At 34.3% G+C, this 23,554-nt stretch overlaps 1 protein-coding gene across 1 annotated transcript; it reads left to right on the top strand.

Moving 5' to 3' along the window:
- Positions 1 to 4,143: 4,143 nt before the first annotated feature.
- Positions 4,144 to 23,272, top strand: LOC146996076 (heat shock cognate 71 kDa protein-like). The gene is made up of 2 exons (XM_085821336.1): positions 4,144 to 4,279; positions 22,500 to 23,272. Exons 1-2 carry the CDS (start codon positions 4,144 to 4,146, stop codon positions 23,270 to 23,272), a joined length of 909 nt encoding a protein of 302 aa, XP_085677462.1.
- Positions 23,273 to 23,554: the final 282 nt, after the last annotated feature.

Raw genomic sequence — 23,554 nt, 5'->3', positions numbered from 1 at the left:
AAATAATACCTTTTAAAATTTTCAAAATAAAAACACTATTATTAAATCAGTAATTATAATTCAATAGTAATAATATCATTTGCATCGCCAATCTTTTTACTAATTGCTTCTGTTTGACTTATTGTGACGAGAATACGAGTGATGAAATCGACACGAAAATACACATTTTTGTGCACTCTTAATTAGATTTTCGCAAAACACGATCAATCACCACACAAGCACAAAGCTCTCGAGAGCAACACAGAACGCCGTAGACGTAGGGAAAGATTTCCATCCTCAAACGTAGGTCAACGGTAAGAGCACATTTGATGAACGACGAACTTTCGATGGAAACACAGATCACGCATCACAGGGGGCAGAAGGGTGCTTCTCTGGACGTAAAATAATCTGCAGAATACCAGAATACAGGTAACAGAAGAATGATTCTCTTGAAGCAAGAACGCCTAGAGAAAAATGTAGAAACATAGAAGTCGCACAGCGGCAAATTCATCTTAAGTGCGTAACATTTTTACGTATAATCCTTGGGGTATCTTCTTTTTTAGATAATCCCTTTGAAGGTGGTATCCTACCGGCTTTCTGAAATGTAATTTCTCATACATTATTTGTTTTGTGCAGACGGGGTAACAGGAATGAGACAAATTTTGGTATATAAAATGGTAGGTTTATTTTAGCATCCATCTCACAAGCGTTCTCCTCGTACCTTGAGCAGAAGCCCTACTTATACATATGTGTGCGTCACGACGCTTCTCCAATCAGCGATATTAATTGAAATCACGAGGTGACGCTATCTTCTCATCAGGAGTTTTCTTAAAGACTTGCTTGTTTGGACGCAGAAACTCTAATTTTAATTGTAAAAATTGTTTTTAACTGCATTTAATGTTTTAGATTTTTATATATTTTACAGTTTTCAATGAAGGTGTTTTGAATCTCCATTGATTTTTGCTACGCCGCGAAGTGAGAACTGAATTAATTGAAATATAAATATATATCTAATTAAAATTCGAGGACACAGGGGCAAATCAATTGAAGCAGAAATGTCTATAAATTAATAGTCCTTACAGGGAAGTCGTGTGGTATCGAAATCAGATATTTTGTTGGGTGCGTGTGCCTAAATTACATATACGTTCATGTCAGGTAAGTAGTGACGGAAAACAATTATTATTATTTATATTAATAAGAATCAAAGGGTTTCAGTAGGAGGAAAAGCGATGTGAGACTTTTTATATCCAATATAATATTCTGAGATTTTAGAGGAGACACAAAAGAAAAGTTTAATTAAACTCCCACTTCCCTTAACTCTGTGATTGTGACCCACTAAGTAGTATAAAGATAATAAAGATTTCCATTTTAAGCCTCATGAATTTTTTCAGGCTTGTGTGTAAGTGTTAGAATGATATTCACCTAACAGCTTTAAGCAGGCGCATAATTTAGCTCTGTTCGTGCACCGAAGATGACATATAAATCCCTTTCTCCCTTCCACTCTCTAGTCATAATCTGTTGGACGAGAAAGTGACCATCGCACGAGCGAACTTAAATCCATTCGCTGAATCCCTTAGTAATGTAGGCGTTCTGAACACTCCACGTTGACTCAAATTATTGTATCTTATTTTTGAGGAATGTAGAGAATTGAAACGTTATATTCTATTCACTCGGTTTACCATGTTCAGAATGTTTGTTATGACTGTCGTAGCCTGGTATGATGTCAGAATGTTGTGTCTTGTGATGGTTTTGTATGGAAGCATATTGTTGAGCTTATCATTTAAAGGCCTTCCTAGGCATGAATACCTTCCCACTAAGAATATAACGCTAATATAAGTTAATTTTATGCTAATCAGTTGATTTTATCATAAATAGGTGCCTATTAAAGAATTAAAAACATTTTTATATATTTTATATTGTGTTTATATTTAAATTCATTTTCACCTAACCAAAGGTAGAAGAAACGCTTTGCATGAGAGTCTACGGTAAACATGATATTCTGCGCTTTGCATTCATAAAACCAGGAAAACATAAAGTTTTGAAAGTATTTTTTCAATTGAAATATATGTTTCCCATAATTTTCGTTTTAATAATAATAATAATCTTTGGTTATATATATATATGAGGATTACGTTTATGTTTTGTATCACAAGAAACCCCCCAAAAATATTTATTTGAGTATTTATGGGAGCGGTAGTTTAGCGTTCGTTTATTTGTCCGCTCAAATATTTTTGCTCTAAGAAAATTAAAAATAAACATAACACTTTAAAGCAACCTATCAAGATCTGAGCTAAGTTGACATACTTTCAGGTTATATTCGTCATAAATTTGTTCGAAATGACATCAATCTGACCAAAATTGTTCATTGACAACAAGAGACTTACTAAATGACGATCTCGATGATTGACCAGTGGCTGGCTAAAAAATTGCACGCTGATTGACCAGTGAGTGACTAAGTAGGGACTTCCTTGACGGACCTGTGACTGATAAAAAATTGAGCTCATAAGCTGAATTATATTTATTTAATAAAAAAGACATTAAGTGGGGAGCCAAGGATGCGGCTTGAATGCGACTAAACTGTGCATTTTAGCCAAACTTAAAGCCCTTAATTAAAGATTAAGAACTTTTTTATGTATATTTTTGCATTTAATGGATTTTTTTACTATTTTTATATCATATTCAATTTTAATGCTATTTATTTTTACTTATTTGTTTATTAATATTTACTTTTGTGTTTTTTGTATTTTCTTATTGTTACTTTTTACATTTTATATTTATTTCTTCTTAATATTTTACTTTCCTTACCATTAATTTTTATATTATTTATTTTATTACTATTATTATTATATTTTTGAACTTGATTTACTTATTTTAAAATTTTTGATTATATTTTTACTTACAATTTTATTTATTATTATTATTTCAAAAAAAAATTTCGAACGCGTTATAATGTTTCGACTTTTATTCAAAATTAAATGTAAAATTAACACTTTTGGCTCTCCAATAAAATTTGAATCATTCATCTTTTCATCTCATTTGTATTAAGGACTTTCGTTTATTATTATTTATTTATGATTCATTATAATATTCAAAGCTTTATTCTTGAGACACTGCATGAATCATAAAATATTGCCCTTTCAGGCAAAATTACGAGACTTCAGACCCCCTTAGGGCGGAGTCTATAAGTATAAGTATAAGGGCGTCGTCATTTCCTCGTAATCCATAAGTATATCCAAATCCCAGAGAATGATTTTAAATACTGAACTATTTACTTAATATATTCTTGTAATATGAATTCGAATTTCATGTAACCGAGAAAACTTTCTTTGGGTAACCGAGCTCTTTAAAAGGAGATTAATTCTTACATGTTAACAATTTGTATATTTTCCCTTTCGCATTTTTACTTTTCGAGTTTGTTCAATTATTAATTCTTATTTTAATTTCGATTATTTTTTATAATTGTGTTAAAACTCTTATACGATGTTCCGATTATTAATATTGTTGAGGAATTGCCTTGCTTTGATTCCAAATTAATATTGGTTTTAGGTGTTTAAATTTATCTGTCTTCTATATATCTCTCTCTATATATATATGAAATGTAATTTCTCATACATACTGCCTGTGAAAGGGCTAAGAGAACCCTGTCCTCAAGTACTCAAGCCAGCATCGAAATTGATTCTCTCTTTGAAGGTGTAGATTTCTATTCAACCATAACAAGAGCCCGTTTTGAAGAACTGAATGCTGATTTGTTTAGAAGCACATTGGAACTGTTGAAAAGGCTTTGCGAGGTGCAAAATTAGATAAAGCTCAAGTCCACGATATTGTCCTGGTAGGTGGATCTACTCGTATTCCTAAAATTCAGAAGCTACTGCAAGATTTCTTTAATGGTAAAGAACTTAACAAAAGTATTAATCCAGATGAAGCTGTCGCATATGGTGCTGCAGTCCAAGCTGCAATTTTGAATGGTGATAAATCTGAACAAGTGCAAGATCTGTTGCTGTTGGATGTAACCCCACTGTCTATAGGAATTGAAACTGCTGGTGGTGTAATGACTGTTTTCATCAAACGTAATAAACCATTCCAACTCGTCGGACACAAACATTTACAACTTACTCTGATAATCAACCAGGTGTTTTGATCCAAGTTTACGAGGGTGAACGTGCAATGACCAAGGACAATAATCTTCTTCGAAAGTTTGAATTAACTGGCATTCCTCCTGCACCTAGAGGTGTCCCACAGATTGAAGTTACCTTCGATATTGATGCCAATGGCATATTGAATGTGTCTGCTGTAGATAAGAGTACTGGAAAAGAGAACAAGATCACTATTACGAATAAAAAAAAAGGATTTCGCCAAAATTTAGGAACAGGGATGCAATTTAGGTAGAGAATCGCCAACACGTTATAACGTTGCGCGCCTCCAACTTGCACGCAACCAAGGGTGACTGTGAAAGCTTGTATAAACCACAGAGTCTTGTAAAGGGTTTAAGTCCCTTTTTATTCAACGTAATAAATTACAATTGCGTCCTCTTGACGCTTACAAACTGTGCCAACTTGGCAGTCAAAATAAAAATAATAACCTGAAAAGAAAGTAAAGACAAGATTCTAACTACGAGTCTCTCTAAAATAACTAACTCACCGCGTTTTACAATACCGCTGCTAATTCAGCAGACTTGAAGCTCACTGGAACGATGACCACTACTTCCCGCCAAGCACATAGGCCGCAACGCGGGGTTCTTCAATTCTCGCTAACTACCTCCGCGCTCGCTAAGTAAGAGAATCTCTCACACCGAACTTGTTTCCTTCTATTTAAATCAGAATACTTCCACTGATAATTTGAATCCTTGCGCGTTCTATTCAAATTTACATATTCCGGCATCGGCAGTTCCAGGGGAAAGTAAGGCTTGACAGGAAAGATAGTTTAAACTTAAAATAAATGTTAGTTAAAATAAATATAAACCCTACATTTGCCGCTGCCAGAATTTGTAAAACTTGGAAGCAGGTCCTACAAACGATCTGTTGTAAGTTTATCTAATTCTGAACTAACTGGCGAGAACCTCGTTTACACACAAAAAAAAAAAAAAATCTTATGTAACAATTATACTAAAATTCTGTTGCTCGTTACAAAGCTTTCTTCTTACAGCAACTTTTCCTGGACTTCATCAATCAATCTTGGTCTTTCCTTCCAGCATCTGGAAGGAATAAGTATCAGTATCTTTCTACATACATTATAATTTACACTTTCTTGACACAATAAATTTTTGTTTTTAAACGATTCGTTTTTCTTAGTTATTGCTTACTTCACATTCATTCAATTTTTCAAGCATTAATTTAACTTTACCCTGGCTCTCCACCGTGTGTGGTGTCAAACGGGAATATTCGTGTTTTAGTCTTACAACACTTCCCCTAACCACCATGATTTGTTAGAATTCAACGACCAAATAGACACACCTTACTCGACATTCTACAACTCAATGAGCTACTTTAATAGTCTTAAAAATTCAAATGTAGGTGGAGAACCTTACAAAACACATTCATTCTAACTTCCCCCTCATTCATCTTTAAACATGCAGGCTTTCGCTCTAAAGCATGACTTTATCTACAATTTACTACTTAAATTTTGACTTCATTGCTTTTAAGCATTCACTTTTAGCATCTACAATTTTATGCTTCTAGACTAAATTCTACTTTTACATAACCTTCAAGTATTTACATACATTTACAAAATTTTATACATATGCTTTTTACAATTTACCATAAAATGAATAAGAGAAAATAAATTTTTACTTTACTCATTCTTCGCCAAGCTGGCGGCACTGAAACTAAAATTCTTATTAATAGAAGAATACGAAGTTATTTTTATCTTCGGCCAAATTTTGGCTTTAACATAACAGAATTAGTCTTTCGACCAACAGAAAATGCTTGTTTTTAGCTTTTACACTTAAAGAAAATAATACTTTTGCCTTAGCTAAATAAAGTAAAACAAAACTAAGTCTCAACCGAGACATATTGACTTTCGTCAAAACATAGAACTTCGTATTTATGCATAACATTTCGGAGCAAAAGAGAAAAAAAATTTATAGAAGGTTTTAACTTATCTTTGAGTTTTCGATGCTTGAAACTCCGTCATCCGTTTTTGGCAAAATTGATCCCAAGTTAGAGGTTTCATGGATGTCAATCTTCTCCTTATTGATCTCCGAGTGTCGTCCACGTTGCTCTTTCTTTTGCGTCCTCTACATGCTGGCCTCTTGACGGAGTAATCGTCTGGTTGTTGGCCTTTGCGTTTCTGCCTGGGGCGGCTGGTCTTGACGTCCTCCGGTCTGGAGTCCTTCTTGAATTTCTTCTGTTCCTCGTATTTTTGTGCCTCCTGCTGGCGTTTCAGTTTCCGGAACGGCGGCCTTGCTGGCACCTGACTCTGTGGCCGTGTGCGCGTTCTCCTTGATGTGTAATTTCTCCTGACATCCTTTGTAGGTGATGCTTTCGTCTTTACCACGGTTTCTTTACCCGGTTATTCTGTATTTTTGCTTTTCTTAAACGCCGGAGTTTGAAAATCATTTTTTCTTTTTGATACCGACGTCCGGGTTGTAGAAGTGCTAGGTCTCTCTTCAGTTCTCCGTTTCTTGGGTGGTGGAATAGTTGTTGCAGTCTCTGGCCCTTCTATTTCGTTTAGACTTGAGTCCTGCAAGAAACTTTTAAGGATTTCAAAATCATTTGGATTATAGTATTTTTTCACCTGGTCGGGACTTGCTTTACAGATTTCCCCTCTGTCGTTCTTAAGATATAATACTACCCCTTTGATTTCCTGAATTACATAGGGGCCTTCAAACTTTGGAGCTAGCTTTGCCATAAAATTGTCTGGGGCACTTGATAAAGAAAATTTCCGCTTCAATACTTTATCCCCAACTTTAAAATCTGCTTCACGGCGTTTTCTATCATAATATAACTTTTGTCTATTTCTTGCCGTATCCGAGGTTTTAAGCGCCTGATCAATCAACGTTTGCACATCTTGTTGTTTAAACTCCTGCTCTCTTTGTTGCACAAAGAATAATTTATCTAAAGGCGTAATTAACTTTCTGCCTAAAAATAATTCTGCTGGAGTTTTTCCCGTAGTATCATGATGTGCCGTTCTTAAAGCATAAGCTAATTCATTTATGTAGCCATCCCAGCGCTTGTGATGTGTGCTCACGTAACTGCGAATTATTTTTACTATGTTTTTATTAACTCTTTCTGCTATGTTAGCCTGTGGTCTATACGGAACCATTTTGATATGGCGTATGCCAAGTCCATTGCATATGTTTTCAAATACTTGACTAATGAATTGTTTTCCGTTATCGCTAATGACTTTTATCGGTGCACCGTATTTTAAAATGTATCTGTGTAAGAATGCATCTGCGACTGTTTTGGCTGACGCGCGTTTAAGAGGAACAATTTCTATCCATTTTGAAAAATGATCTACTATTACTAAAAGAAAACGATTTTTATTTAACTCGCTCTGGGGGAAGGGACCAAGGAGATCTATTCCTAAAATTTCATTCGGAAATGTAGCGCGAATGCTATTTAAGTACCCGGCCGGGCTGTAATTAATATCATTTATTAACTGACATTGATTGCAGGACCTGACATACGCCGTTACTATTTTGTATAATTGCGGGAAATATACCGCCTCGCGTACCCTTTTTATAGTCTTTCTGACCCCGAGGTGGCCCGCTGTTTTTTTTTTCGTGCAACTCCCTCAAAATGCTTAATCGAAGCGAGGCTGGGATGACTGGCTTATACTCAAGATTTTCGTTTGTTGTTTTCGTATAGAATAATAAATTATCTATTATTTCATAGTTTTTTGCTCTATTTCTTATCGCATCGATATCTGTGTGCTCAAAGCTTTCGGGGTCTTTCAAATAAGCATAGATATTTCCAAATTCAGGATCAGCTTTCAGTTCAGTAATAACCGTATCTCTATAGAATCTAAAATTTTTGAAGTCAACACAGCGCATTTAAGTTCATTTCCTTCGTCGTCCAGTTTTATACGAGAAAGTGCGTCAGCTACATTGTTTTCCTTACCCGGTTTATATTTAATTGTGATATTATATTCTTGGAGTTTTAAAGCCCATCTTATTAACCTGGGCGTTAGATTTTTCCCCGAGTAAAGTCTACCAACAGCCGCATGATCCGAAAAGACTGTTACTGGCGATTTGCCGAAATAAACTCGAAATTTGTGTACAGCCATTAATACGGCTAATGTTTCTCTTTCTGTAGCTGTATAATTCCTTTGTGTCTGATTCAATGTTTTACTAAAAAATGCCAGCGGATGGTTATTTTGCATAAGAACCAAACCCACCGCATAGTCTGACGCATCTGCCGCAATTTCTAGGTTTTCGTCCCCCTCAGGGAATTTTAAAACAGGGGCATTAATAAGCGCTTCTTTTAATCTTTCAAAAGCTGTGTTAGCTTCCGCTGTCCACGTAAATTTACTCTTTTTTCTTTTGATTACTAAGAGTGGTTCAACAATATTAGCGAAATCTTTTATGAAAGATCGATAGTAAGAACATAATCCAAGGAACGATGAAAGTTTCTTGGCGGTGTTGGGCGGTGGGAAATTCTTAATAGCCTTTATTTTTGAATCTTGCGTTTCTATACCCTTTTGCGAAATTTTATAACCGAGATATTTAAGTTCTTTAGTTGCGAACTTGCATTTTGAGGCGTTAATTGTAAGACCGGCCTCTTTTAATAATTTAAAAACTTGTTCGAGGTCATTAATGTGTTGTTCCAACGTACTACTCGTTATAATTATATCATCTAGATAAATTAAAGTTGATTTTCCTAGGACAGGCTTTAGAACAATGTCCATAGCTCTCTGGAATGTTGATGGGGCCCCACACAACCCAAAGGGCATGCGTAAAAATGCATAAGTACCCGATTTTGTTATAAACGTGGTTTTATGTATATCTTCGGGTCTCATAGCTATTTGATAGTAGCCAGACGTTAAGTCCAAAGTAGACATATATCTTGTCGATTTGATCTGTCTAATGATCTCGTCTATAACCGGCAAAGGGTAAACTGGAAATTTAGTAATGCTATTTAGTTTTCTGTAATCGATAGCAAACCTCCAAGCCCTTTTATCGGAAGGAGGAAACTCGTTCTTTTTCCTACATAGTACGACTGGACTCGCGTATTCACTATTTATGGGCGTTATTATTTTATTCTTTAACATCTCCTGAATATGTTCTTCGATGATTAAGTCTTTTTGTTTATCATAGCGATACGGTTTAGTCCTACAAGGTTTTTCGGCATTTAATTGAATCTTGTGAGTCACGATTTGACAGTTTCCTGGTTTTTCTGAAAACAAATGAGAAAAATTACTCACCACTTGCTGTATTGCTTTACTTTCCTGGTCATTCAAATGGCTAAGGTCCAATTCAGGTGTCTCCACAGGTTCCACCACCCTCTGGTCCATCTCCAGCACCACGGAACTATCTTGAAAATTTAATTTGGCCCTCGCGGCCCTTAAAAAGTCCATACCTAAAATAAGAGAGTGTTGCAGGTGTTTCACCACAAAAATTAATACTTTGAGATTTTCCTCTTTTACCTGTACGTTTAATGATACTTTCCCGATGCAGTGACATGTTTTTCCTTGCGCCGCTATAATTTCCGTATTTCTGGATATAAATAGTCTTATCCTATAAAAATTCTTTTTGAAGAACTTTTCACTCATGAAATTTTCTTCTGCTCCTGTATCGATGAGGGCTTCTACTGGTACATCGCCAACCAGGACTTGTATAATTGGTAGCTGTGAGTTTTTTACGATGATTGTATTTAAATGTCTATTTGAGGGTTTTTTTAAAACTTCCGGGGTCTGGACCCTCCCTTTCACAGGCCCCTCTAGTCGTTTAAAGCTTTCCTTTCAATCTGTGTCTTCTGGGTACGCGGATGCTTATTTTCAAATTTTCTTTTTGGGCCTTGACCTTAGAGTTTCGATGCGTTAGCTTGATAGTTCTTTCCCCCATATGAGCGATTTCCATTTCTGGTTTCCTCCTTCCTTCGGGTATGTTGAGAATATGTTTCCCCTCTCGCTTTTTCCGCTATTCTGCGATTTTGAAACTTCACCGCCAATTCGAAAAGTTCCTGCAATGTGTTTGGGTTTCCAATTTCAAAGTAGTCTTGGACAGCGGGTAACAATCTTGGTAATATTATTTCAATAACCTCCGCATCGGGTTTTTTCCCATACAGCATATACGTTAGCTTGATTTTTCGTAAAATAAAGTCCGTCAAATCTGCTGTATCCCGTTGATAGAAACTATATAGCTCGACTTCCAGCCGTGCGCGATCTTTCACTATGGGAAAGGCCTTTACTAACGATTTTTTGAAATTTTCAAATGTATACGTCGGGCTTCCAAATTCACCTAGAAGAAATTTGCCTATATTTTTCCACAATAGCGCGGCCTGTCCTCTTAGTGCTGATGTGGCGATGGCAACTTTTTGTCTTTCAGGCACAGGGTAGAGCTGAAAGTGGTTTTCTATACCTTCTAAAAATACGGACACCGAATTTTTTCCGTCGAAATAGACGTTTGGCTTGATTGATGCTCTCAAAGTCTGGACCAGGTATCCAAATCCTTCTAACTGCGTTGTCATTTCTTGGTGTTGTCCAGCGGCTTTAATCCAGTTTTCGGCCATTTCAGTTCGATAAGTGTTCGGGCGCCAATATAACGTTGCACGCCTCCAACTTGCACGCAACCAAAGGTGACTGTGAAAGCTTGTATAAACCACAGAGTCTTGTAAAGGGTTTAAGTCCCTTTTTATTCAACGTAATAAATTACAATTGCGTCCTCTTGACGCTTACAAACTGTGCCAACTTGGCAGTCAAAATAAAAATAATAACCTGAAAAGAAAGTAAAGACAAGATTCTAACTACGAGGCTCTCTAAAATAACTAACTCACCGCGTTTTACAATACCGCTGCTAATTCAGCAGACTTGAAGCTCACTGGAACGATGACCACTACTTCCCGCCAAGCACATAGGCCGCAACGCGGGGTTCTTCAATTCTCGCTAACTACCTCCGCGCTCGCTAAGTAAGAGAATCTCTCACACCGAACTTGTTTCCTTCTATTTAAATCCGAATACCTCCGCTGATAACTTGAATCCTTGCGCGTTCTACTCAAATTTACATATTCCGGCATCGGCAGTTCCAGGGGAAAGTAAGGCTTGACAGGAAAGATAGTTTAAACTTAAAATAAATCTTAGTTAAAATAAATATAAACCCTACAACGTTATTAAGCAATATTAATAGAATTTAATTTAATCAATTGATTTAAAAATATCATTACAGATTATCCCCCCCATCTGAAAAGGCTTGCAGTCGCGGCCGTCGACCCAAGTCAGTCCAGATAGTGAGAGCAGAAAATTTAGTTATTAGGAAATTAAGTTAGTAGGAAAACTGATTGGATTTATCTCAAGGCACACAAAATGTTTACATGAAATATGACATAAAATATTTGAATATAATGAATACAGTATATAAAATATAATAAATGATTAATGAAATTATAATATAGTAACTAAGTGCAGAACAAATAAAGCACTAATAACATATTGCTGGTTAGCTACGTGGCAATAGGAAATAGTAATATAACTGAATTTGTAAGTTTATATCTTAGGGCATGCCATTCACAGTTTGTGTAATCATTAGAGTCCGTACATTCATTAGAGTTGTCATTCAGGCTCATCTTCACTCTTTTACTGGTCTTTGGAGATCTCCGGATCATTTAATTAGCGCTAGAATTATGGATTAGCATTGGCACTGAAAACATTTGAGTTTTTATGTCACGATACTAGAGCTCTTATACTCTTGTTGAAAATACACATTTTGCTAGGTTTTTAACATATTTTGTCACTCTATTTTTCTCTTATTAATGATAACAAAACAAAATTTAACTTCCAACATCCATACCAGTTCATGCATGTACACGATGCTGCAGAAACATAAAATGAAATTCAGAAATTTCAACAACTGAAATTTAACTTTTTCAACTGTTGCTACAATTTATAACACAAACATAGGAAAACATGAGCTCAAGGAAATGTGAGGGTATAGTACTCTACTTGTAGTATAGCCTCAATTGAGTGTTTCCCACACGGAAAGTGTATTGAACCTGAAACTCAATTTTGAAGAAGCCCAGTAAAAGAAAAGGCCAGACAAACTTTTCAGACACTGAGAGATAAATCAACTATTAAAGGGGACAACAGGATGAAAACTAAAAGAAGGGCTATGGATAGTTTATTGATTTATAAATTTTGATTTATTCATGATGTAATTTAAAGTTCTCGGGTGGATAATAGAACCTTAATTTTGACGCAAGTACAATCTCAGTTGGTTTCTTCGTGTGAAAATTTTCCCTGTCGATTTCATAATTAACTTCAGATAATTTATTCATAATCCGATAAGGGCCTGAATAGGGTGAAGTCAATTCTCTAGTATTTGGGTATTCAAATTCCTCGTAAAGGACAAAATCTCCAGGTTGAAATTTAGATTCTACAAATCTGATGTCATATCTAGTTTTATTCTTTCGGTGGTATTCGATAGTTCTTTTCTTTGCTAAAGCCCTTGCTTCATTTAAGGAAGGGTATTTATTTTGATCAATTGGAGTTTCAAAAGGGAGGTTACCAAATAGTAAGTATGCTGGGGTGAACTTGGTTACCGTATGAGGGGAGTTGTTATATTCGATAACAACTTGCTCTAGCACTTTAGTCCATGGTACTTTTTTAGAAGAAGAATTTACTTTACATTTTAGTCGACTTACTATTGATTGATTTACTCTTTCTACTTTACCATTTGTCTGGGGATGGTGAGATGAAGTTAAAAGTTGTTTAACATTATGCTTTTTAAGGAATTTTTTTGAATCTAGAGGAAGTGAAGGCTGCATTCCTGTCACTCAGAATTTTTTGGGGGACTTGTATTTGAAATATTTGTTTTAGACAATTGGCATAGGTTTCTGAAGTTACACGTTTCGAGGGAAAAGCCCAGACATATCTTGTTGCATGGTCAATAACTATATGTAAATATTTTTTTGTAGAATTATAATAATTAAATCCTCCCACAGTGTCAATAGAGAGACAATCGAAAGGTTTGTCGGTTGGGGGTACGTCTTGCATAAGACCAAATTTTTTCTGTCTTTACTTTTTATTAAGTTGACAAGTATGATAATGTTTAACAAAATTTCCGATATCTTCGCTAATAGGAGGCCAATAATATTGAGGGGTGATTAAGTTAAGCATAATTTGAACTCCCGGGTGACCAAAATTTTCATGGGTTTTATTCAACAATTTTAATCTTAAAGATTTAGGTACTACAATTTTATAAAAATTCTTTTTCTTAATTACCATCATATCATTTATCTCTTGGTAATTTTTTTCCGCAGACATTATCAGTTTTTTGTTGTTGGATTATTTCATTTCTATCAAGTAAATGTACATAATGTTGGAGGTGCTGTGAAACAGGATGTCTAGAAAGCATGTCAGCTTCAATATTGGTAGAGCCCTTCTGATACTTTACTTCATAATTGAACATACATAGTTTGAGTCACCAACGGAAGAGTCTACCTTTTAAATTTTTAACATTTTTGAGCCAAACGAGGGCCGCATGGTCCGTATGTATAACAAATTTTTGTCCATGCAGATAGTAATAGAATTTGTCTAGGGCATCTACGATGGCCAAACATTCTAACTCAGTAATCGTATAATTTTTCTCATAATTTCTTAAAGTTCGGGAATGATATGATACAGGGTGAAGGACATCATTTTTATCTGGTTGTTTCAAAACAGCTCCAACAGCAGTTTGAGAAGCGTCAACAAAAATATGACATGGCCTACTGGAATCATACAATTGTAAAACAGGTTTGGAAATCAGTATTCTTTTTATTTCGTCAAAAGGTTTTTGACATTAGTCATCCCATTCCCACTTGACATCTTTTTTCAAGAGTCTGTCTGTTTAATGGAGCTCTAATAGTTGCATAATTCGGAATGAATCTATGATACACATTCACACTTCCCAAAACTCTTTGTAACTCTTTGGTGTTACTGGGGTTTTTTAAGTTTCTTAATAACTTCTATATTATGGTTATCGGGAATTATTCTACCATTTTTTATTTCATAGCCAAGAAATGTGATCTGATCTCTGGCGAACACACACTTGTTTCGATTCAATTTAATATGCTCCTCTTTAAACACCTCAAATAAAATTTTTAAATGTTCTAAATGTTCTTTCTCAGAGGAAGAGTAAACGATTATATCATCAAAGTAACTGCAAGCGAAATTAATTTTATTTTTTGTTAATATTCGTCTAATTGTTCTGTTAAAAATTGCAGGTGCATTTTTGAAACCAAAAGGGAGTCTTAACCATTCGAATAATCCAAAATTCGTGCAAAAAGCTAATTTCTCAGTATCTGCAGGGTGAATCGGGATATGCCAGAAACCAGATCTCAAATCAATTGTAGAAAATACTTTTGCTTTAATTAATTTGTCTAACAAAGTGTCAATGCGAGGAAGAGGGTTTGCATCTGTTTTAGCCAGGGAATCCAATTTTCGATAATCTATACACAATCTAGTTTTCTTACCTTCCTCACGTTTAAATACTAAAGTCACGGGGGACGAATATGGGCTACAACTTTCTTTAATTATACCTGCTTGTAATAATTGATCAATTTGGGTCTTAATTTCCTCTTCTTCCATAGGGGATGTTCTATAAGGTCTTAATGATACAGGCAAATCAGAATTTAAATCAATTCGTTGAGGTTCAATATTAATTTTTCCTACATCATACTTATTTTTAGAAAACACAGATGAATAATCATTTAACAATTTTTTTAAGTTATACTCTTTATCGACAGTATTAGAAACAGCATTATTCACATAAATGTTAGACTGAGAAACTAATTCCTTTGAATTTGTAGTTCGATATTTACAGGTTGGAAAATTTCTTACATCATCATCATTATTAACACATGGATAAACATTTGTTGTACCACCTTGAAGTTGGAGGTGTTTAGATATGGGTCGGCTGTCAAAATGGCAGTCAAGTACAATAGCTCGGTGTTTAATTTTTAAATTACTACAATCAATACTCAAATAATTTGCATTCATAAAGTCCTAAAATTACATAATTCAAATTATTATCAAGAACAAACAAGGTGATTTGGTTACTAATCCGTCCAATTTTCATTTGTATACAACATATTTTATTAAAGATTATGTTTCCTTTAGTTTGGGTTACTGAAAATGACCTAACTCTTTGTACTTTTAAACGTAATTTTTTGTACTTTTAAATGTAATTGTCTAGCCGTTTGGAAGAAATTATCGATATAGTTGCACCACTGTCTACAATACACTCTAGACGTTTCTTATTGGACAAATATCCCGACACCTTTAATAGTCAACTACTGTGAGGGGTTTCTGGGGTTGGTTCTATTGCAAGGGGCGTAACATTAGGTGTATCAGATCTCTCCCCTCTGAAAGGACAAACCTTAAACCAGTGAAAAGCATTTGGGATTCCGTTCCGGGTGCAAAGTCTACAGGGACTGGGTGGCAATGGCAATCTATTTTGAGAATTATAATTATGATGGCTTGTAAATCCTGGACCACTGAACCGATTATAAAAATTACTTGGTCTCTGAAAACGTTGGAAATTGTTGGGTCTAGGAGAATCTTGTCTCACAGTAGCTGAAATTCTACTTCTATTAAATCGATTGTAATCTTGGGGACTGTTCCCAATCGGAGTAACAAATCTGGGAGGTGCACTTTTGATTTGTTGATTTTCGCTAATCTTAATAAGCTTATGGACTTGAGTAAGCCAAGAGATAGGGTCAGAGGGTGCGTTGACCGTCATTAAGGATTTTAATTCTATAGGAAGGCCAACCGTCAGACCTTCCAAGATCATTTCATGAGTTAGATTTAATTTTTTACCAATATCTAATTTTTTGCGAAAATATTGCGTTATGTCCTCTTTATGATTGTACTTGTAATTGGCAAAATCACCAAACGTAGTTAAAGTGGAGTCGAAAAATTTTCTTTTAAAATTTGGACTAATTCCACATATTCAGCAATTTTATGGCAGTTTTTAACATATACGCTAAGTGCATTACCTTTTAGATATCGAGCTACATTATTAAGCTTCCACGTTTCATCTTTATCTAAATGAGTTTTGTTAAAGTACTCAAGCCATGAATTTATATCCATACCATTCTGCGCGTCAAAGGGAATTATACTTGTTTCAGGTTCAGCGCTAGCTGTCCTTAATGAATCATCAGGATCAGAGAGGTTTTCATTAGCCATTATTCTTTTAATAATACTTTCATAAATAAAACTAATAATACTTTCATAAATAAAACTAACTCAAAAATATTACTCTTGAAATTTTCCCAAAACAATATTAAAACCAAAATACATCCTTTAAATACCAAATTTAAAATACATCTATACCAAAATAATACTTTTTTAAATTTTCAAAATAAAAACACTATTATTAAATCAGTAATTATAATTCAATAGTAATAATATCATTTGCATCGCCAATCTTTTTACTAATTGCTTCTGTTTGACTTATTGTGACGAGAATACGAGTGATGAAATCGACACGAAAATACACATTTTGGTGCACTCTTAATTAGATTTTCGCAAAACACGATCAATCACCACACAAGCACAAAGCTCTCGAGAGCAACACAGAACGCCGCTGACGTAGGGAAAGATTTCCATCCTCAAAAGTAGGTCAACGGTAAGAGCACATTTGATGAACGACGAACTTTCGATGGAAACACAGATCACGCATCACAGGGGGCAGAAGGGTGCTTCTCTGGACGTAAAATAATCTGCAGAATACCAGAATACAGGTAACAGAAGAATGATTCTCTTGAAGCAAGAACGCCTAGAGAAAAATGTAGAAACATAGAAGTCGCACAGCGGCAAATTCAACTTAAGTGCGTAACATTTTTACGTATAATCCTTGGGGTATCTTCTTTTTTAGATAATCCCTTTGAAGGTGGTATCCTACCGGCTTTCTGAAATGTAATTTCTCATACATTATTTGTTTTGTGCAGACGGGGTAACAGGAATGAGACAAATTTTGGTATATAAAGTGGTAGGTTTATTTTAGCATCCATCTCACAAGCGTTCTCCTCGTACCTTGAGTAGAAGCCCTACTTATACATATGTGTGCGTCACGACGCTTCTCCAATCAGCGATATTAATTGAAATCACGAGGTGACGCTATCTTCTCATCAGGAGTTTTCTTAAAGACTTTATGTAATATGACAGATTTATGAGTTTGGCGATTTGCGGGCGCCAACAGGTTAATACATTTTATACTAAAGAAAGGATTTCGCCAAAATTTAGGAACAGGGATGCAATTTAGGTAGAGAATCGCCAACACGTTATTAAGCAATATTAATAGAATTTAATTTAATAAATTGATTTAAAAATATCATTACAGATTAATAAGATGCATCATAAGACGCGCTTTTTCGGTATGAAAAATGCAAGCTAAATTCCGTTAATCGGCTCTGCAGAATTGAAATTACAAAACTGTCACCTTCTAGTTCCCTGTACGAGTTAAATGAAGAACTATAGTTGCGAAAAATTTAGGGTAGCAGATTTTAAGAAAAGTATTCATTTCTACCGCTTTAAATCAATTGGAATGACCTGTTTTGGCATAGTATCTGGACATAAAATATATGGCGCACTTTTTTATAAAAACGGATTGTAAAATAGATTCAGCATAGAGATTAGCGGTATTTTCAAGTATTTTCGTTTCGTGAGATACGTATCTCGAATAACTCGAGAATGAGTAGCCGTAGAATGTTTTAGTATACGGGAGTGCTATAACATCTAGTTGTACTCCTCGCTTTTTCCTTGCAATCGGTCACTTTAACATGTATAAATATATATATATATTCCTGTCTTCTTACACCGGCTCGTTTAGCTCTGTATTTTTGTTCTTATATATTAATAAATTTTGCATTTTTGCCTTTTAACCCTTTAAAAGGTCGATTTATGTTGTTCTTATATTTCGGTTATGGATTTTACACCTTTCGTGTATGCAATAGCTCTCAAATTATGAGCAATGTAAAAGTGATAGTAGGCGTAACGAGGCCAGACACTGTTATTAGAACTGTTGATTAAATCATTTGGTGCGCCAACTTCCATGTCTTTTGCAAAGGTAGACTAAACATTAACTTTCAAAACTGTACACCAAAAATTTTGGTCTGTCTACCTGTTGGTTGAGTTGCTTGTTTGGACGCAGAAACTCTAATTTTAATTGTAAAAATTGTTTTTAACTGCATTTAATGTTTTAGATTTTTATATATTTTACAGTTTTCAATGAAGGTGTTTTGAATCTCCATTGATTTTTGCTACGCCGCGAAGTGAGAACTGAATTAATTGAAATATAAATATATATCTAATTAAAATTCGAGGACACAGGGGCAAATCAATTGAAGCAGAAATGTCTATAAATTAATAGTCCTTACAGGGAAGTCGTGTGGTATCGAAATCAGATATTTTGTTGGGTGCGTGTGCCTAAATTACATATACGTTCATGTCAGGTAAGTAGTGACGGAAAACAATTATTATTATTTATATTAATAAGAATCAAAGGGTTTCAGTAGGAGGAAAAGCAATGTGAGACTTTTTATATCCAATATAATATTCTGAGATTTTAGAGGAGATACAAAAGAAAAGTTTAATTAAACTCCCACTTCCCTTAACTCTGTGATTGTGACCCACTAAGTAGTATAAAGATAATAAAGATTTCCATTTTAAGTCTCATGAATTCAGGCTTGTGTGTATTTCACACATTTCAGGCTTGTGAATTTCAGGCTTGTGTGTAAGTGTTAGAATGATATTCACCTAACAGCTTTAAGAAGGCGCATAATTTAGCTCTGTTCGTGCACCGAAGATGACATATAAATCCTTTTCTCCCTTCCACTCTCTAGTCATAATCTGTTGGACGAGAAAGTGACCATCGCACGAGCGAACTTAAATCCATTCGCTGAATCCCTTAGTAATGTAGGCGTTCTGAACACTCCATGTTGACTCAAATTATTATATCTTATTTTTGAGGAATGTAGAGAATTGAAACGTTATATTCTATTCACTCGGTTTACCATGTTCAGAATGTTTGTTATGACTGTCGTAGCCTGGTATGATGTCAGAATGTTGTGTCTTGTGATGGTTTTGTATGGAAGCATATTGTTGAGCTTATTTAAAGGCCTTCCTAGGCATGAATACCTTCCCACTAAGAATATAACGCTAATATAAGTTAATTTTATGCTAATCAGTTGATTTTATCATAAATAGGTGCCTATTAAAGAATTAAAAACATTTTTATATATTTTATATTGTGTTTATATTTAAATTCATTTTCACCTAACCAAAGGTAGAAGAAACGCTTTGCATGAGAGTCTACGGTAAACATGATATTGTGCGCTTTGCACTCATAAAACCAGGAAAACATCAAGTTTTGAAAGTATTTTTTCAATTGAAATATATGTTTCCCATAATTTTCGTTTTAATAATAATAATCTTTGGTTATATATATATATGAGGATTACGTTTATGTTTTGTATCACAAGAAACCCCCCAAAAATATTTATTTGAATATTTATGGGAGCGGTAGTTCGTTCCTTTGTCCGCTTTTCCGCTTCCTCTTTTATCCAAAAAAATAGCAAAGATCAGAGATATTAATTAAAATCTCTTAAAACGCTAATTTTCGCCTTAATCTTTCCGAATGGCAACAGTCCTGATACAATAAACAGTGGCAATAGTGATACAATAGCATTATTGCTGATATAATGAGAGAGAATTATCGATTTGATGCGATTTCATGAAAAAACATACGATAAAAAAAACATATTCCAATTTTTAAATACTCGCTTCGAGGTACACTGGCTCTTGCCTAGATGCACCTATGTACCAAATTCGTAGCCCAGGGTCTATTAGCTTACACGCAGCATGAACGAAAGACACACAAAGAAACTTCCTTTTTATTATGAATTATATATCAGAAGATCTTTCATTGCTACATATTCAAAGAATCCTTTTAATAAGATTTGTAACAATCAAGTTACCAATAATTGTTTTTCAGCTTCTGTTGAATTACAACAAAGTTAATGAATACTTTTTTAACAATGCTTATAAACCATAATCATTAGAGATATCAAATCTAGTGGTGCTAAAATCTTACGTGTGGATCTTATTTGCTTAAATATATTATTTTTATTGCTAAAACCGAATTGGGGCCATTTTTAAAATGGGCTTCTTTTTGTTGACAGTACTGTGTTACGTTTTTATACCAACACCGTTTATCGACAGCCTATTGGGCATACTTATTTGCTTTGCGACTGCCTTCATCTTGTTTCCTCGAAGAGAAGAGAAAACTCGGAAAAGTAATGATGAAAACACCATTAACCGTAATGAACGCAACCTTAATGCCGGAAAGAAGGTACATAATGTAGATTTCCTTGATTCATATGCTGATATTAATGAATTTAATGACGATTCCTTTGAAGTGGATATAGACAATGACACCGATTTCCTCCTAGTTTCTAACGTAGCTTTTGATAATAACCATCTTAATTTGCATATTGATAGTGCCACTGACCACATCGACCTTTTTCAAAATGATTTCGATAATAATCCCACTGATGTGTACCTTTTCAGTGATGAAAATGAATTTAGTTACCTTCATCAAGAAACAGAAAAGAATTTTGATTTTCCAAAACCTTATAACTCAGGTAATCAAACAGGCATGAATACCGCTACAACCACCTTTAACCAGGAACAACTCAGTTTGAATACCTCTATTAAATCATTGGATGCTGAAAGCTTTGTATCGCATAACGATCTTGGAGCACAAGGGGACATCGATTTCGGCAATCTCATCAACACAAATAATGAAATAGAAATAAAAGGCAAAATGGATCATGTAGACAGAATAGAAGGGAAACCAATTCAAGAATTTCAAGAACGTCTTATTGATATCGTCGTTGATACTGTCGCTGTTATCTACGTTGATGACGAGAATACTCAGCCTCCTTCCTCACATCGTAGCCGGCGTTTCACATTTTCAAACCTAAAAAAAGCGTTACTCAAATATTTTTGCTCTAAGAAAATTAAAAATAAACATAACACTTTAAAGCAACCTATCAAGATCTGAGCTAAGTTGACATACTTTCAGTTTATATTCGTCATAAATTTGTTCGAAATGACATCAATCTGACCAAAATTGTTCATTGACACACCAGAGACTTACTAAATGACGATCTCGATGATTGACCAGTGGCTGGCTAAAAAATTGCACGCTGATTGACCAGTGAGTGACTAAGTGGGGACCTCCTTGACGGACCTGTGACTGATAAAAAATTGAGCTCATAAGCTGAATTATATTTATTTAATAAAAAAGACATGAAGTGGGGAGCCAAGGATGCGGCTTGAATGTGACTAAACTGTGCATTTTAGCCAAACTTAAAGCCCTTAATTAAAGATTAAGAACTTTTTTATGTATATTTTTGCAATTAATGGATTTTTTTACTATTTTTATATCATATTCAATTTTAATGCTATTTATTTTTACTTATTTTTTTATTAATATTTACTTTTGTGTTTTTTGTATTTTCTTATTGTTACTTTTTACATTTTATATTTATTTCTTCTTAATATTTTACTTTCCTTACCATTAATTTTTATATTATTTATTTTATTACTATTATTATTATATTTTTGAACTTGATTTACTTATTTTTAAATTTTTCATTATATTTTTCATTACAATTTTATTTATTATTATTATTTCAAAAAAAAAAAAAAATTCGAACGCGTTATAATGTTTAGACTTTTATTCAAAATTAAATGTAAAATTAACACTTTTGGCTCTCCAATAAAATTTGAATCATTTCGTCTTTTCATCTCATTTGTATTAAGTACTTTCGTTTATTATTATTTATTTATGATTCATTATAATATTCAAAGCTTTATTCTTGAGACACTGCATTAATCATAAAATATTGCCCTTTCAGGCAAAATTACGAGACTTCAGACCCCCTTAGGGCGGAGTCTATAAGTATAAGGGCGTCGTCATTTCCTCGTAATCCATAAGTATATCCAAATCCCAGAGAATGATTTTAAATACTGAACTATTTACTTAATAAATTCTTGTAATATGAATTCGAATTTCATGTAACCGAGAAAACTTTCTTTGGGTAACCGAGCTCTTTAAAAGGAGATTAATTCTTACATGTTAACAATTTGTATATTTTCCCTTTCGCATTTTTACTTTTCGAGTTTGTTCAATTATTAATTCTTATTTTAATTTCGATTATTTTTTATAATTTTGTTAAAACTCTTATACGAGGTTGCGATTATTAATATTGTTGAGGAATTGCCTTGCTTTGATTCCAAATTAATATTGGTTTTAGGTGTTTAAATTTATCTGTCTTCTATATCTCTCTCTCTATATATATATGAAATGTAATTTCTCATACATACTGCCTTTGAAAGGGCTAAGAGAACCCTGTCCTCAAGTACTCAAGCCAGCATCGAAATTGATTCTCTCTTTGAAGGTGTAGATTTCTATTCAACCATAACAAGAGTCCGTTTTGAAGAACTGAATGCTGATTTGTTTAGAAGCACATTGGAACCTGTTGAAAAGGCTTTGCAAGATGCAAAATTAGATAAAGCTCAAGTCCACGATATTGTCCTGGTAGGTGGATCTACTCGTATTCCTAAAATTCAGAAGCTACTGCAAGATTTCTTTAATGGTAAAGAACTTAACAAAAGTATTAATCCAGATGAAGCTGTCGCATATGGTGCTGCAGTCCAAGCTGCAATTTTGAATGGTGATAAATCTGAACAAGTGCAAGATCTGTTGCTGTTGGATGTAACCCCACTGTCTCTAGGAATTGAAACTCCTGGTGGTGTAATGACTGTGCTCATCAAACGTAATACAACCATTCCAACTCGTCAGACACAAACATTTACAACTTACTCTGATAATCAACCAGGTGTCTTGATCCAAGTTTACGAGGGTGAACGTGCAATGACCAAGGACAATAATCTTCTTCGAAAGTTTGAATTAACTGGCATTCCTCCTGCACCTAGAGGTGTCCCACAGATTGAAGTTACCTTCGATATTGATGCCAATGGCATATTGAATGTGTCTGCTGTAGATAAGAGTACTGGAAAAGAGAACAAGATCACTATTACGAATGATAAAGAAAGGATTTCGCCAAAATTTAGGAACAGGGATGCAATTTAGGTAGAGAATCGCCAACACGTTATTAAGCAATATTAATAGAATTTAATTTAATCAATTGATTTAAAAATATCATTACAGATTATCCCCCCCCCCATCTGAAAAGGCTTGCAGTCGCGGCCGTCGACCCAAGTCAGTCCAGATATTGAGAGCAGAAAATTTAGTTATTAGGAAATTAAGTTAGTAGGAAAACTGATTGGATTTATCTCAAGGCACACAAAATGTTTACATGAAATATGACATAAAATATTTGAATATAATGAATACAGTATATAAAATATAATA

Source organism: Stegodyphus dumicola, chromosome 7 (assembly GCF_044657685.1).
Source record: "Stegodyphus dumicola isolate Sdum_Otavi_A_Nest chromosome 7, ASM4465768v1".
NCBI lineage: Eukaryota > Metazoa > Arthropoda > Arachnida > Araneae > Eresidae > Stegodyphus > Stegodyphus dumicola.
The sequence above is the reverse complement of the archived record's forward strand: the minus strand, read 5'-3'. Positions and strand labels throughout refer to the sequence as shown.

Bases quoted from the DNA above. Each gene is read 5' to 3' on its own strand.
- LOC146996076 (XM_085821336.1), top strand. From the start codon at position 4,144: ATGACCAAGGACAATAATCTTCTTCGAAAGTTTGAATTAACTGGCATT. The intron at 4,280-22,499 runs GTACTGGAAAAG...AATTTCTCATAC, and splicing joins TGTGTCTGCTGTAGATAAGA to ATACTGCCTTTGAAAGGGCT.